Below are 17034 nucleotides of genomic sequence, written 5' to 3'. Positions count from 1 at the left end.
AACAAATATGCCTATCATGAAAACAGATTCCAGCACTGGCCATGTCCAAAAAATATGTCTCATTCTGCAGTCGGAGTCCATTATTTCTGTCAAGAAGTGAGTAGTATGCTTCAATATGGGTCATAACAGTCAGTCATTGCATTGATCAGGGTCCTTATGGCTTTCAAATCTGTTCAGTGTTGTTACTGTATAAATTGTTCTACTTGTCCTGTTCACTTCATTCTGTATCAGTTCATAAAAATCTTCCCAGGTTTCACTGAAATGGTCCCTTTCATCGTTTCTTATGGCACAACAGTATTTCATTACATTCATACACCATCATTTGGTCAGTTATTTCCCAACTCATGAACATTCCCTTAGTTTCATTTTTTGCAACTCAAAAAAAAAAAAAGAACTGCCATAAATATTCTTGAACACACAGGTCCTTCTCTTTCCTTGATCTCTTTGAGGTATAGGCCTAATAATGGTATCGCTGGGCTTAAGAGAATATACACTTTAGTAACTTTTGGGACATAGCTCTAAATTGCTTTCCAGAATGACTGGACTAATTTACAGCTCCATCGACAATGCATTAACATGCCTGTTCTACTGTAGCCCGTCTAGACATATTGGTTAGTTTTGTTGAATTGGGTTTTTTTCTCCTCACTTTCCTATACTCTGTTATAAGGAACAACTTGCTGGACAAGGGAATGAGAGGGATGGTTTTGGAAATGAAGTTGACATGAAAACAAAAGCTATCAAAAAAAAAAACCCAAAAGCTATCAACAAAATTTTAGAAGAATTTAGAAATAGAAAAGATTGATCTATGTTCTCAAACCAAAGCCCTAATAAAACCCAAAACATATGTATATGTATTATGTGTATGCATGTACACATAATATGTACATTTTTGCCACAGGTACCCTTCACAGAAGCACATGGGAATCTTACCACTTTCCAGAACGATTTGGCCCCCTGGAGCTGGATCCGAGTGCTCTGGTGCAATGGCTACCTCTGTTTCACTAGCAGTTGAAGATGAAGACTCTTCATTTTGGTTTTGGCACATCAACTGCCTCTGGTGAAGCCTAAAAACCAGTAATATATCAATTTTAAATTACAGTTTAAGGGGCGGCCAGGTGGTGTAGTGGATAGAGAACCGGCCCTGAAGTCAGGAGGACCTGAGTTCAAATCCGGCCTCAGATGCTTAACACTTACTAGCTGTGTGACCCTAGGCAAATCACTTAACCCCAACTGCTTCACCCCCCCCCAAAAAAAAAATTACAGTTTACAGGGGGCAGCTAGGTGGTGCAGTGGATAAAGCACAGGCCCTGGATTCAGGAGGACCTAAGTTCAAATCCAGCCTCAGACACTTGACATTTACTAGCTGTGTGACCCTAGGCAAGTCACTTAACCCTCATTGCCCTGCCCCCCCCCCCCCCCGCCCAAATTACAGTTTACATCTTGTGGCAGCTCATTGTTTCAGACAAGGTAGTTTCCCCATCCCAACACTTCCCAAATCTCAAAGCCTTATCTTGGAGAACTAAAAAAGAAAGGCTAGAAATAATTCTCCACATGGTACTTCTATACACAAAACCCTTTAAGGCTTTACCCAGTAACAACCAGATCTCTACATATGATATGACAAAATATTTTCTGTTATCTTCAAAAGCAAATATTGAAATACACATTTGTAAACATATATTAATTAGGTAAACAATACCATAAATATGTACATATATCCATGCACACATACTATCTTATGCATATGTATGTGTATGTAGCTCCTGTTCCCTCTTTGCCTACTCAGACCTCTTCCCCATTAGCAATGAAAGGCAATGAGGCCCCTAAGTTTTATGGCTGGAACCATATGATGGTGTCTCCGCTTCTGTAACCCTAACAGTAACAAGTCTTGAGTGCCCAGTAATGGAAGGTGCAACACTTGGGGTCATCAGCCAACAAGTATTTATTAAACACCTATTATATGTTAGACACTGTGCTGGGAACACTTTCACCACATGTTGGAATTAGAACTACTAATACCACATGGCTATGAGCTGAGAATGTTTTTTTTCTTTGGAATCCACCAGCTGCTACAGTTTTGACAAGCTCACCTTTGTTTGCTCAGTATCTTCTCCAGTTTGGCATCCTCCGCAGTTTGAAGGCCCAGAGTAGAAGTAAGAGGACAAACAGTTGCCAGATACTGGACCAGCTGGATATGTTGACCAGGTCGATAGGATCTTCCCTTGCCTTGACTGTAAAGCCACTCAGCTTTCAAACTGAAAAGAGAATGAATGAAGAATAGTCTAGGATAGCATGGCCCATTGTGACTGCTGACCTTCTCTTCAAGCCTCATTCTCATCTTATGACATCAAAACATGCTTGTACCAATGCAGTAGTAGTACAGAAAGATCAAATGTCCAGAATATGGATAAAGGCTGAGAAGAACTATGGCTCTTGGAGTCTTTGGCTCAGATTTTTCATGCTAACTTCTAAAAAAAAGTCTTCCTCATTCATAACAATCACAAGGAGTCTTAAAAACTGTCCTATCTGGTTCACTCACATTACTAAATTACATTTTTTTTTAAATTTTTTGAGTGAGGCAATTGGGGTTAAGTGACTTGCCTAGGGTCACACAGCTATTAAGTGTCAAGTGTCTGAGGCCGGATTTGAACTCAGGTACTCTTGACTCCAGGGCCGGTGTTCTATCCACTGCGCCACCTAGCTGCCTCAACTAAATTACATTTGAAACTATATTTCTATCAGTAAACAACATTAATATTGATGGAAAATTTTGGAGTAAAGACTTATAGTGGAAAATGCTCTCCACATTCAGAAAAAGAACCATGGGGTCTGAATGCAGATTGAAGCATACTATTTTCACTCTTGTTGCTCTTTTGTTATTGTTCTTGTTTTTCTTGAGTTTTTTCCCTTTTGTTCTGATTAATGTGGAAATATGTTTAACATGATGATAATGTATAACCTATATCAAATTGCTTGCTGGCTTCAGGAGGGGGGAGGGAAGAGAGGGTAGGAGAAAAATTTGGAACTCAAAAAATATCTTTACATGTAACTGAAAAAAATCTAAATAAATCATTTTAAGGAAGAAAAGAAAAGAAAAATTTGGAGTATTTTTAAAAATTTTTTTATTTTTTAGTGAGGCAATTGGGGTTAAGTGACTTGCCCAGGGTCACACAGCTAGTAAGTGTTTTACTGTCTGAGGCCAGATTTGAACTCAGGTCCTCCTGACTCCAGGGCCAGTGTTCTATCCACTGCGCCACCTACCTGCCCCCCAAAATTTGGAGTATTTTTATGGCAACTCTGCACGAAAACAACAAGGATGGAGTTCTATCATTTTGACACAGTATATAAATCTATTCTCACTCTGAAAATTATTTCAAAGATGCAAAAGCCCTGTTGAGTCTTTGAAAACATACAATTTATATCCACATGGCCCCCAAAACATATACCACTTGTCCACTAGAGGCTCTGCCACAGACCGAGGGAAAAGATTATTTTCCTAATTTTTTAAGACTCCTAATATACACAACTGCAAATATATTGGCCTCTGGGACATACAATACAGTCAACTTAGTTCACCATGACCTGTCTTCATGCTAGGATAGAAAACGTGGTTCTAAGTTTTGTGGTTGAACTAAACTAAACTGAGGTGACTAAGTTCTGTTCTAGTTAACTGTCAAGATTAATGTGAAAAAGTTCTCTCTCTGTTCATAAAACAGTGTAATTATAGGATCTAACATTTATGGACCTACAGTATCAGCAACATAATGAGAAAAACCACATCTTACCTTACATTATGTTTTATAGTTATAAAGAAGACTGGTTTGCCTTCAAGAAACTGCAAAGCTCCTTTAATAAACCTAAATTTCTCCCAGAAACCAAGGCCCATCTTTTTGAAGACAGAAAGGAAACACAGTACTACACATCATTAGAATGAGCACTGACTCTGGTGTCCAAGGACCTGTATTCAAATCCCACTTTTGGTGACCTTCTGTGACCTCAAGCAAGTCATTTAACCTCCTTGAGTCCCAGCTTCCTCAACTGTAAAATAAAGGGGTTGCCTTGGATTCTTTCTCATGTCCCCTAGATCTAGGACCCTATGATATTCTAATGGGGATGTAAGTCATAGAATATCATATCCAAAGAATCAAAAATGTATATCACTAAGAGAATAATGGAGGAGGCACAAGATAGGCATGATCAGGCTGCAGTGCATAACAAATACAGAGTGAAAAAGAGGAACCTCAGCAAAGGATGATGTCAAGGAAATGAATGATCCAACAAGAAGATGGGCTGGCCATCAGGCAATAGCGAAGGGAAAGTCAATGGGATGCACATGTGCTCCAATGGCATCCCGACAACGTGAGGAGAAAGTGAATGAGTTGTTCAGCAGCATACGTGACAGGTCTCCTGGGAGGAACTCCTGGGAGGATGTGGACAAGCACTGCACAAGATGGTTAAGCTAAGATGGACTGAGACATGCATCACTGAATGAGTGAGTGGATGAATGAATGAGCATTTATTAAAGGCTTACCCCATGCCAGTCACTAAGTGCTAAATACAAATACAAAGGGTAGATGGACCCTGCCTTCAATGAACTTACATTTTAATAGAGGGAGACAAGAGGGTATTTTGGTCTGGGAAGTCAGAGGAATGGTAAATGGAACCATAGGAGTAAAGGAATTGATGAGAGGCCAGATCCACTAAAGTATGTGAAGTATTTACCAGTGTTCATTCCTTTTCCTCCTATTGCAAGCTCCCCTAGTGCAGGGGGACCATGTCTTATATAAGCATCCTATGGTCTTAGGATCTGCACAGCAGTACTCTCTCCACACAGATTATCTGATATATATAAAATATGTTAAGAGAGACAACTCACAACAAAGAATGTCTTTTCCACTCCTTTTTAAAGATATCACTGTTCTCTAAAGTTTTGCTCCCAATATATTCCAAATTTAAGAACATAAGGTCTACTTTGGGGATAATTGCTATTAAAGTATGCAGCAGAGGTATCTATTGTATAGAAAGAGCTCCGAATAACAGTCAGGTTCTGGTGAACTCAAGAGATAACACTCTTGCTTATGCTTAAAGCCTCAGCCAACCATCAATATCAGCAATTCTGAGACACTCTACTATTTACAGTGTCTCAGGTATAATCACGTAGCCAACATTCTGACCGCTTGAATCTATTAAGGAAATTTAAAGAACACTAAAGAACTGTTGCTTTTTTTTTTAATAGTGGAGAGTTGTAGGCATCAATTAACAAGCATTTATTAAACACCTATTATGGGTTAGGCACTGTGCTGGGAACACTTTCACTATACACTGGAATTAGAACTATAATACCATATATAATACCACATGGGTGAGTGTTTTTACACTTTTTACAAGAACCTGTATGTTCTTGGCAATACCAATTAACCTGAGCGCCTACATCAACAACTCATTCCCAGGTTTATGAGATCTGAAGCAGAAGTGTAGAAAATGAAAATGGTTTGAAGGTTTTATTCAGCTTATTATTTCTTTTACTACCAGACTCAAGATTATAAATGGATAGTTTGCTTCAAAGAAAAAAAGAAGAAAAAAAGCCCAATAATGGCCCATCTAGCTATATAAACATATTCAAAACAATACTGCAATCATTGCAGTTTTGAACAGAATGTTTCGAGAGAATCCAAACCGCACCCCCCCTCAAATAATTTGGAAGTGCAGACACTTAGACTTTGCATAATTATGTTCTATTTTCCTTAAAGGCCCCTTGAGCTTCAATTGATTTAAATGCTCTCCAAAATCCCTACCCATGAACCCTCAGGTAACATGGACATGAGAATGTTACTGACATAGTGAGTAGAAGAAAAAGGGGGAGGGGGCAGCTAGGTGGCACAGTGGATAGAGCACCAGCCCTAGATTCAGGAGGACCTGAGTTCAAATCCAGCCTCAGACACTTGACACTTACTAGCTGTGTGACCCTGGGCAAGTCATTTAACCCCAATTGCCTTACCAAAAAAATAAATAAATAAATAAAGGAAAGCAAGCTGTACCTAGAGGACATTTGCAGTTTCATGTATAATCACTGTTTGCTCTTCTACCACATATATGCAAATACCTGTTCTATTTGGTGTTGGTTAAGTTCAGAATAAAAGTAGAGAAGACAGGGGCAGCTAGGTGGTGCAGTGGATAGAGCACCGGCCAGGAGTACCTGAGTTCAAATCCGGCCTCAGACATTTGACACTTACTAGCTGTGTGACCCTGGGCAAGTCACTTAACCCCAATTGCCGCATTAAAAAAATACAAATAAATAAATAAATAAAGTAGAGAAGACGACAAGCCATTGTTTCTTCTTTTCTTGCCCTTTTTGGGAGGGGTGAAAGAAGGGGATAGTGAAAGGAGGAGAAAGGGGAAAAAAGAAAAAAGGAACGAGAAGGTAACCATCCACGCCTCAGTAATCCCCATTCAACTTCCCATTCCAGAGCACTACTTTCCTTTACCAACTACTCACCACCTAATCCTTTCGGACCCCTATCCCTAACTTACTCCTGGTTCTGTTGGAACCCTTGATCCCTATTGCCAACACAAGGTTTGTGGTGGATAGAGGAAAAGGAAGTCCTCAATTTCCACTGTCAAGGTTACAAGTTGGAACACTAAGTACATTTTCCCAGGAAAACACATTTATATATGATTGTTAGGCTCAATAGTACTGTACTTTAATGACAATATAGGTAGGTTACAAAGGCTTCTGTGGAGTGCCCTGGGGAGCTGGGGTTTTGCAGAAGGAAGGAAGGAAGAAGGGAGAGAAGAAGGGAGGGAGGAAGGGAGAGAGAGGGAAGAAGGAAGGAAACGTATTTTTAAAGCACCTACTGTTTACCAGGCACTGTGCTAAGTATTTCACAAATATCATATGATCCTCCAAAAGCCCAGTGAGATGGATGTTATCATCCCCATGTTACAGTTAAGGAAACTGAGACAAACAGAGGTTAAGTAAGGTTAAGGGCTGTTAAGGGGTCCCCTGAATACGTCTTTTTGAGTTGCCATATTTTCCAGAAACACTGGATCCAGAGCATGCAGGGGGCCCTGAATGTGTCAGGGATGAAGCTCCCCCTGAGCTGACATAATTTGTTGTTGCACCCAGCTGGACTTCCTGTGTGTCCTTGGGATGCAAGACAGGTGCCAACCAGTCTGCATCAGGCTAGGATAATGCTTGTGCAGCTGGGGTCCTTTGCAGATAAGCAGACCCTCCTATCTTCATAGTCTAGCAGTTCCCATGGGAAAAGAATGAGACTTTTGCCATCACCTTGTTCCTCCCTGTGGGGAATGGCCTCATCTTTTTTCCCATCTTTCCTCCTCCCATATCAAGCCCCTTACTGGTATCCCCACCTCCCTTTGTCCAGCTATTATAAAACTGTAAACTTCTGTAAAAACGGGGATCCCATTGGGTTCCCATGCATGTTTGTTTCTCTTGTAATAAACCTGGTTTTCACATATGTCTCATGACATGATCACCTGTCAACAGTAATAAAAAAATCTAACATTTATATAATGCTTACTTTGTGCCAGGCACTGTGCTAAGAGCTTTACAATTATTATCTCATCTGATCCTCATTAACAACCCTGGGAGGTAAGTGCTATTTATTATCTCCATTTTACAGGAAATTAAGGCACACAGAAGTTAAGTGATTTGTCCAGGGTCACACAGCTAATACTGAGAGAAAATCTGAACTGGTCTCTTTGCTGCAGTAAAGAAGGATACCAATAACTATAGATTAAAAGTCACATATGCTGTGTTCTACTTATACAAGATACAAATTTACACTAAATATTCCCATGTTTCATACTGTTTTTCTTTGCAACTATACCGCAATTCTAATATATTTTTTAAATCAAATACACTTGTATCCATCTAACATTACTTTAATGCCACCTTAATGTTTTCATTTCCAATTGTAACATTAAGCCAACTAGCCCAGCTCAGCCCCCATTCCAATTTGTCCTCCCTACCAGTGTAGCCCAATCTCTAATTCTCACTCTCCAGGGCAAACTCTTCCTGAAACCACCTGGGCAGTTCTGGAGTCCCACTGGGCCTACAAAGCTTTATTTCTATAGCATTGCTCCCAGATAAGGCCTTGTCTTTTGTGGAATTAGTCAATGAAATTAAGCAAGGTACATCTGTGGAGTAAGAAATCTGCAAATCCTGGTGGGTGTTGGGTGTCTGGGGCCGGATTTGGGCTCAGGTGCTCCTGGTTCCAGGGCCAGTGCTCTGTCCACTGCACCACCTAGCTGCCCCTGGAAACACATTTTTTAAAAAAAAATTTTTTCTCTTTGACAATTCCTCAGTCTGAAGTTTTAGGAGTTTTTTGACTGTTTTCTCTCACAACCTAGCTAATGTGGGAATGTTTTCCATGACTACTCATGTATAAGTTATTTTGAAATGCTTGAGTTCTAGTGGGTGGGGGGTGGGAATGGAGGAGGAAGAGAAGTTGGAACTTTTTAAAAAATTGATGTTAAAATTTGTTTTTACATATATTTTGGAAAATAAAATTCTATTCAAAAATAAATAAATAAATAAAATTAAAAAAAAAAAGAAATCTGCAAATCCAGAGAGAAACTATCTTCTATATCTAGTACTTTTTTACATATACTATAAGAATTCTTTACATGTCTCTGCCACATAAAATGGGAAAATGTTGAAATACACAGAAGAAAAAAATCCTGAAATGGAATTTGATGTTCAAATTAACAAAATGATTAAAAAAAAAAAGAATGCAAATTTCAAAACAGCTAAGGAAGAAACACAAGTTTGGCGGTCCTATCTCTCTCTTTTCTCTCTCTTTCTTTCTCTTCAAAGGTTTAATCTCCCCATCTCACTTGGGCTAGAATTGCAGGGGATACTCATGGACCTGATTCCAATACAGGAAATCTGACTTTCTCTATTTCCTTAGCCACCTTGGTTGTCCCACACTCCCAGAGCTTCACCATACTGCTACCAAACTATGAATCTCTGATTTACATAGTCCACTGTAGCTCGGAACTCCTGAGCTCAAAAGATCACCAAGCTTCAGCCTCCCTGGTAGCTGGGATTACAGTCATGTGCCTATTTTCTTTAAACAGATATAACACCTGAATGTGAAAATAAAGTTCCACATCCCATCACTAATTAAAGCCCCCTGCTCCCTAAAATAGCTGAGGTAGAAAATTGATTAAAATCACTGCAGTTTTCAAGTTCTCTGTCCAATTTAACTTTCATCATAGGCTACAGTCAACATGATTCTGCAGAGACATCACTATACTGTCAAAGCAAAAGCCCCAGGGATATTTTTTCCTGTGGTTCCAAAAAATATTGATTTAGTACAAAGCTCTTATTCTTCTCTAATTTATTTTGCTTGACCATAAAAGTCTACCCTTAATGCCTCACTCAAAGAAAATCCATATTTAACCAATAGATTAAAACTAAATTCATCTATACATCCTCACAAAATACTCTGCTCATTAATATTCACAGAGTATCTTGTGCTGAGAAACAAAAAAGAGACAGCAGTGAATTCTGATTTCTTCAAGAAATAGAAAATATAAGAAATAGTAACAGCTACATTCTGTGCCTAGGAGTACCCACTGATTGTTAATGTTAAATGTACTGAATCTTTTATAATAACAAGACCCTCTATAGTACAGAATTTGTTATAACATGTCTAGGACACAGACCAGTGTGACATAGTACAGGAAAAACACCATTAACAGAGAACCATAAATAGTACCTAAGTAATTTTTCAGTGACTTTCTTTTCACTATGTGTATTTTAAGAATTGTACAATTTATCCATTTCCAGTAAGCTAAGAATAAAAAGCCTTTTTATTCATTTCTATGATGTGTGATGCTAAAGAGGTTATATTCACCTTTCCTTTTGAGAAATCACATATCCATCTAGGACTTTGAGGTTTAAGCACCAGCTGACAATGTATGGCCGATAGTCAAAGCCTGGAATGGAAGGTGTGGCCATCACACAGGGATTGTTCATGATTGACAACTGTTCCAACTCAGAAAGGGATGCCAAGAAAGAAATCTGGAACAAAAGAGATCTTTGTTGAAACCAAAGAACGACTTAGTGTCAAGCACTGGATTTCTGATGATTCACATCTTAACAAAACTGGAGAAGGCAACAATTCCTCTATTGTTCTGAAAATAGGCCATCCTCTGCTCTATCTACTAACTTTAAAAAAATCAGCAACAATATGCCATCTGCCCCTGCTGTACTTGGACCTGGATTATCCCTTAGAAAAGTATCATCTATCAGCTTACCTGGCACAAAAAAACCCAGAGTATTTGTAAAAAGCATCTATGGTAACTGAGGGAAAGGTATGTGCATGGTATCAAACTTCTTTTACCCAGATGGTCACAGATTGATTATTATGGGTTTAACATATTAAAGTGAAAGAAGTCCAATTCTACACTGATATATTGTGATAAAGGCAGGGGATGGGAGGGAAGAGAAGAAAGAATGAAATCACATATGAGAAGTAAAATTGATTTTAAAATTCCTCCAAGGTGCTGAAAATATGGAACTAACATGATCCCACTCTACCCTCTCTAGTGGATTTTTTTTTTTAGCTCTCTCCTCCATATAAATGGTTATCAAATATATACCTCATTTAGGTCTCGTATTTCATTCTCTGCCAGTGAAAGGATAGCAAGGCTTCGAGGTAGACAAGCTGGAGCCATTCTAAGAGAGGTGATGATGTTTCCATGTAGCAGGAGAGTCTTTAAAACAAGACCAAACAATAGATACCAATTAAAATGGTGCAAAAGAAAATTGACTTTGGCAGTATTGCAATATTGTATAAATTTGATACAGAGATAGATTTAGTTATACTGTACAAAGCACAGTTATAAAATGTTAGCTCTAGAAATAATCTTAGCTAGTCCAACCCCATTATTTTACTGATAAAAAAACTGAGGCCCAGGATTTTCCCAGGGTCTGTGACTTGCCCAGGATTATGCAACTGATTAGTGACATGCTATGAGATTTATAATTGCATCTTAGTGATTTCAAAATACACCTAAACCTTTATTTCAAATCAAAACAGAAAAACAAATGCATTAGAAAAATCATGGGCAAAGTAAAATTTCTCTAAATATATTACTTGGCAATTTTAGTCATTTTTTAAAAAAATCAAAGTACTTGATCAATTGGATGCATGAAAGAAGCAGATAGTAATTCCTAAAGTTGGGATGATGTGTTGATCTCAATTCAATAGAAATTAGTGGGGGGAAAGCCATTTTAATTATCCTAAGTTTATTAGACCCTATTTTCATCTATTATCCTAAAATCTGACTGCCTCAAATCTTTTATGATAATTACTAATAAAGATGACTTCTACTACAAAATGTGTGATAATTGAGCTAATGTTACTGTCTTCAAGGTTGAATGACTCCACCAGCTACTAATGATCCAAATGAGGTACAAAGATGAAAAAGCTGCCTTGGTAACAGTCTCTAAAAAATAGTGATTTCCAACTATTGCTTGATTTCCCATTACCCTTGAAGGTCTTATGAAAAATGCAATCCATCTACAAAGAGAGAACTGATGGTATCTGAATACAGACTGAAGCATAATTTTTTTGTTAGTTCCTTTATCTGAAATTTTGTTTTTGTCTGTTTTCTTTTACAACCTGGCTAATGTGGAGATGTTTTGCATGACTTCTCATATATAGCTTATATTGAATTGCCTGAATTCTTGAGGTGGGGGGGGAAGAGAATTTGGAACACAAAGTTTTAAAAAAAATTGATGTCAAAACTTGTATTTTACATGTAATTTGGGAAAATAAAATTCTAAATATAAAATTTTTTTTAAATATTTCCCATTACCTTCCACTCCATAAAAGTCCCATAGGGCATATATTTATCTTTAAAAAGTAAAGAAAATTAATACTAATCTTATCTTTAAAATTTGGGGGTTTTTTTCATTAATTTCACAACATTGACATAATTGCAGATAGCTGGAAGTGTCACAAAACTAGATTTGGGAATCATTGCTCTAGAAATTCAGCCAAATTAAGGATTTAACATTGTGGCCTAAAGGCCAATAACAGTAATTGGCTAGTGAGACAGAAATGCCATCGTGTGTAGACGAGAGATAAACATTATCCTTAGTTGAGAAAGGCCAACTTTTTATCTTGTAAGACCAGGCCTAGACATTCATTTCAGATACAATTGAGGGAGTGGTGGAGATGGAGAAAGGAACATAGAAAAGGGAAGAAGCATTCCATAATTCTAGGAATTATGGAAATCCTCATTTTAACACAGTTTATTCTTCTTACATATAAGCATGATTTTTTACTGATCAAATCATTAATTCTCAACAGAGTCATTTTCAGATCTCAAAGAAACCATGAGGTCAGGGGGCATACTTACCTTCAGAGATGCCAGTTTAGAAATATCACCTATTTGGGATATGTTATTGTCTGATAAATCAAGGTGTTGTAGAGCTGTGCAGTTAATGATCTGGTCTATAGCCTAAGATGAGAAAAACATGCATTATATTAATTCAAGCATGAGCCCCATAAAATAAAACAGTTCTTTAGGTCACAACTACTAGAAGTCTCCTCTCCTGACTCCTTCCCTAATTATTGGAAGCAGGGGATCGAACCTGGTAAAAGAGGGGACAGGAATCTAGGAGATAATCATGCCAATGCAGTAGCTTATGGAGTTGGCCTTGGAGGCAGGAAGCCCTGGGTTCAAGTAGCATCCCTGACACATTGTGCTGCAGTGACCCTGGGCAAATCCTTTAACTTCTTGGCACTTCAGACAACTCTCTAATACTATGAGTGGAAACAGTATGTGGAAACACTAAACTTTGTTTAGCTTGATGGTCATACCAAAGAAACTTAGTTTGTTTTTTTTATTACTATGTATTTTTATTGTGGTTTTTAAGTACCTAGGTATTTGAGTACCCTGAGACATGTCATGCACTGTCTTACCAAACACTTTATTTGGTATTTAAGTTCAGAATACCAAACACTTTCCTACCAAACAAACTTGGTTGAGAATACTAAACATTAAACACCATGATACCAAACACTTTATTTGGTATTTGTTAAGTTCTGAATAAATTTTTAAAAAATATTTAAAATCTAAAATTTGCAGAGAAGGCACTGATCTAAATGAATAGAAGTTTCTCACCATGAACTGAAACCACAAGTCCAGTGAGAGCGAGAGAGTATGTGTGTGTGTGTGTGTGTGTGTGTGTGTGTGTGTGTGTGTGTGTGTGTGTGTGTGAGAGAGAGAGAGAGAGAGACAGAGACAGAGAGACAGAGAGAGACAGAGACAGAGAGAGAGAGAGAGAGATTGATTTTGAGAGACAACACACAATGGACTCTCATATTGTGGCAGGTTTAACAGGGGTTTAAGAAAATGCTAGAGCTAAGACACTTAGGCCAACCCCCCTCACTTTGCAGATAAGGAAACTAAGTCCTAAAGAAATGGAATGACTCACCCTAGGTGGCTGGCAGCAGAAGCAGCACTAGAATTCGGGTCCCTGGCCTCCCTCTCCAGGGCTTACCCCTCACTATGTTGTGTGAGCCCTCAAGTCATTTCTATCTGAAACTAATTTATCTGATAAAGCCTTAGTAGATTTGATTCGAATGCTGACAAATCCCTTCTCTGAGAATTTTGATTTTAACGTATCATTTTATGTCTTTTCATTGTGGTTTTTTTAAGTAACTAGATATTTGAGTACCTGGGATATGACATTTACCATAAAGAGAGGAAAAGTAGCTTGTTTACTTCCATTCAAATGACATCTAAAATAATGATTTATTCAAAGGTTCCTACTTTTCTAGTCTCTAGATTTTTTTTTAAAGGGAAGAAAAACTGTTTACCTTCAGATTATTTCCTGCCAAATTCAGCCATTCTAAGTGTACTAGCTCCTTCAGTCCCTCCACGTAGCCGATACTATTATGAGGCAGATTCAGAACTCGGAGCTGAGTCAGTTTGGCCACACCCATCATCCGAACCAGTCTATTATTGGCAACTGACAACTGTGTAATGACCAGGAAAAACACATTATTCTCAGCAATGATGTATACAAATTTCAGGCTGACTTTAAAATACACACATACACACACACGCACCCCTCCCATCTACAGTTATCCACAATTCAAATCTTACACTTATTTAGTTCTTTCTGTTTATATGTTTTAAAGCACTTTTCAAAGTTTTCTAAACATTATATGGTATACCTTGTGGTTTTTTTATTTCAAGCAAAACAAAATGGAAATGGAGAATCTATAAACAAGATACAGAACAAAATGGAACAATGTTATATAGACCAAGAAAATTTTGCATAATAAAAAAGCAAGTTTTTATCTATATACTGAGAATGGGGCAGGGAGAGAAGGGGGTTACCTCAGGAATACACTCTTAATATCAATATAATTATTTTTGCTTTAACAGAAACTTTAGTCACTTTAATAATTTTTTCCCAGCCTAGTGTAAAGTTGACATGGATGTTTTCATTATAAAAATAAGCTGGTCTTGCTTTTTTAATATCTGCAGTTTTCCAGGGCAATATTGTGTATATATGTAAAATATGCAGAAATTGTTCCTAAATCAACCATTTCCCCAAGTATCACGTAATACTAACCTGTATTAGTCTTCTGCATTTCTCAAGATTTTCCAGTTTAATAATTTGATTTTTATCAAGAATCAAAGTATGTGTATCAGCATCACAGGACAAATTTGGACCCAATTTCTGTAATCCCTGGCCTGACCAATCAACCACTGCACCTTGAAAAACAAGGGAAGACTGTTAGAAAATAAAGCAATAATCATTTTGCATAGAGCGATTAGTTTTCGAACTAGACTGAGAGCAAAAGTCATACTGGCTATCTAAGCTGAAAGTGAACAGGGATAAAAGTGAAGTGTCAGATTTAGGCTTATGGGAAAAGACATGAATTTTAGATGACTAAAAATGTTATGTGGGCCCCAAGTAAAATGAGTCACAGCCCAATACAAGCTTAAGCTATATTATGAGAAGTACAGCATCCAGAACAAGGGAAGAAATCCCTCCAACGTAAACTGGATTACTCAACCCCAGTCAAAATCTTGTGTGCAACTCTGAGAACCATGTTTTAAAATAAACACTGATGAACTGAGGGAGTCAAATACATGTTATATAGGAGCAGCTGAAGGAACTGGGGATGTTTTGCCTGGAATAGGGAAAGCTGAAGAGGAAAATAATCTTCAAACATCTGAAAGGCTGTCAAGTAGAAGAGCAATTAGACTTATTTAGCTTGGATCAAGAATTAGGAACAAGGATATCGTTAATAGTAGGCAAGCTTGAGCTTAATGAATCAAAGAACCATGGGGAAACCAGCTGCTCTGTCCAGACATGGCTATGACCTCCAGATCCCAGAAGGATCACCCTTCCTAACAATTAATTAACAGTACTTTTTTTTTTTTTCTGGTAAGGCAATGGTAAGGCCCCTTAACAGTACTTTCATAGAATGAAAGGCCCTTAGAGCCGTTCATCAATAGATAAATGATCAAAGAATAATAAAAAGGCAGTTCTCAAATAGGAGAAATCCAATCTACCAATAACCATATGAAAAAAATGCTCCAAAGCACTAATAATTAGACAACTACACATTAAAACAACTCTGAGGTTCCAACTCACATTCATTGGATTGGCAAAGACAACAAAAAAATTACAACTGTTGGAGGAGCTATGGGAAAACAGGCCCACTAATACACCGCAGAGCTAAGAATAAGTCCAGCTCTCCTAGAAAACAAGTTACTAAACTGTATACTCTTTGACCTTGTGATACTACTATGAGCAGAGATCATCCAAAGAGATTGAAAAAGGAGGAAAAGGGTCCATAGGTACAAAATTATTTTTAGTAGTTCTTTTTGTTTAAAAAAAAACAAAGGGGTGGGGGCAGCTAGGTGGCGCAGTGGATAAAGCACCTGCCCTGGATTCAGGAGTACCTGAGTTCAAATCCGGCCTCAGACACTTGACGCTTACTAGCTGTGTGACCCTGGGCAAGTCACTTAACCCCCATTGCCTTGCAACCACCCCCCCAAAACCAAGGTGGGGAGGGGGGAGCAAAGAACTGGAATCTATGGGGATACATATCAACTGGAGAGTGGCCAAAGAATTATGCTATATAAATGTAATGAAATACTATCAGGCTGTGAGAAATGATAAAAGGAAGAGGTTCAAACAAACCTGGGGTGACTTGAATGATCTGATACTGAGTTAAGTGAGCACAATTTCTAGAATAATGACAACAATGGAAAGAAGCATGACTTTGAAACATTTAAGAACTTTGATAAAAATGCATGATTCTAGAGGAACAATGATTTAAGCCTGATTCCTACCTCTTGGGAGAAATGCATTTTCAGATATAGTCAATGTGGGGGAGCTGTTTTGGTCCACTGTATCTGTTATAAGGTTGATTTTTTTACCCCGTTTTCAGTGGGAGAGGGAAACAGTAGGAGGGAGGAGGCTATAGATAAGGTTATCCAAAAAGAACAGAAAAAGAAAAACAGGTCACTGAATTTTTTTTAAACGTGCAATAGGCCAAAAGTAAACACAAAAATAGAATAGATTTGAAAGTTCTATGTCAAATTTGCCATATATTTAAAAGGAAAAGCAAGCTGTATGTGATGAGGGATTTTCAGTTTAATGTATATTCCTCTTCTTCTGTTTTACTCTGTATGTGGAAATGCTCATTTTGTGTATTTAAGTTCAGAATTTTAAAAATGAACAAATGGCCTTATAAGATATTACATCCTTACTTGAAGCAGCTAAGTGGAGCTGCTTTATGAATTCAAATCTGACCTCAGACACTTACTGTGTGACCCTGGGCAAGTCACTTAACCTTGTCTGCTTCAGTTTCCTCATCTGTAAAATGAGCTGGAGAAGGAAATGGCAAACCACTCCAGGATCTTTGCCAAGAAAACCCCAAATGAAATGATGAAGAGTCAAACACAACTCCAAAACAATGGAGCAGCACTATTTTGCTGGAAGTCCATTCCTCAAGTAGA

General features: G+C 37.9%; 1 protein-coding gene across 3 annotated transcripts in view; it reads right to left on the bottom strand.

Annotated features, from left to right (window-relative positions):
* CEP97 (centrosomal protein 97) overlaps positions 1-17034 on the bottom strand; it is a 34084-nt gene that overhangs the window by 12957 nt on the left and 4093 nt on the right. Inside the window, exons 1-8 of one of the 3 annotated variants that reach the window (XM_043996681.1) lie at positions 14630-14753; positions 14226-14271; positions 13866-14024; positions 12400-12501; positions 10633-10746; positions 9885-10051; positions 2091-2255; positions 931-1064 (exon numbers count right to left, since the gene is read on the bottom strand). In XM_043996681.1, the coding sequence (XP_043852616.1) occupies positions 931-1064; positions 2091-2255; positions 9885-10051; positions 10633-10746; positions 12400-12501; positions 13866-13994 (811 nt within the window). In that variant the 5' untranslated portion in view covers positions 13995-14024; positions 14226-14271; positions 14630-14753. Of the gene's footprint in view, positions 1-930; positions 1065-2090; positions 2256-9884; positions 10052-10632; positions 10747-12399; positions 12502-13865; positions 14025-14225; positions 14272-14629; positions 14773-17034 lie in introns of those variants that run through there. The other 2 variants (XM_043996679.1, XM_043996680.1) reach the window with 2 other exon arrangements.

The sequence above is a fragment of the Dromiciops gliroides genome, chromosome 3, assembly GCF_019393635.1.
Source record: "Dromiciops gliroides isolate mDroGli1 chromosome 3, mDroGli1.pri, whole genome shotgun sequence".
Taxonomy (NCBI): Eukaryota; Metazoa; Chordata; class Mammalia; order Microbiotheria; family Microbiotheriidae; genus Dromiciops; species Dromiciops gliroides.
This window is presented reverse-complemented; position numbering and strand designations above follow the sequence as displayed.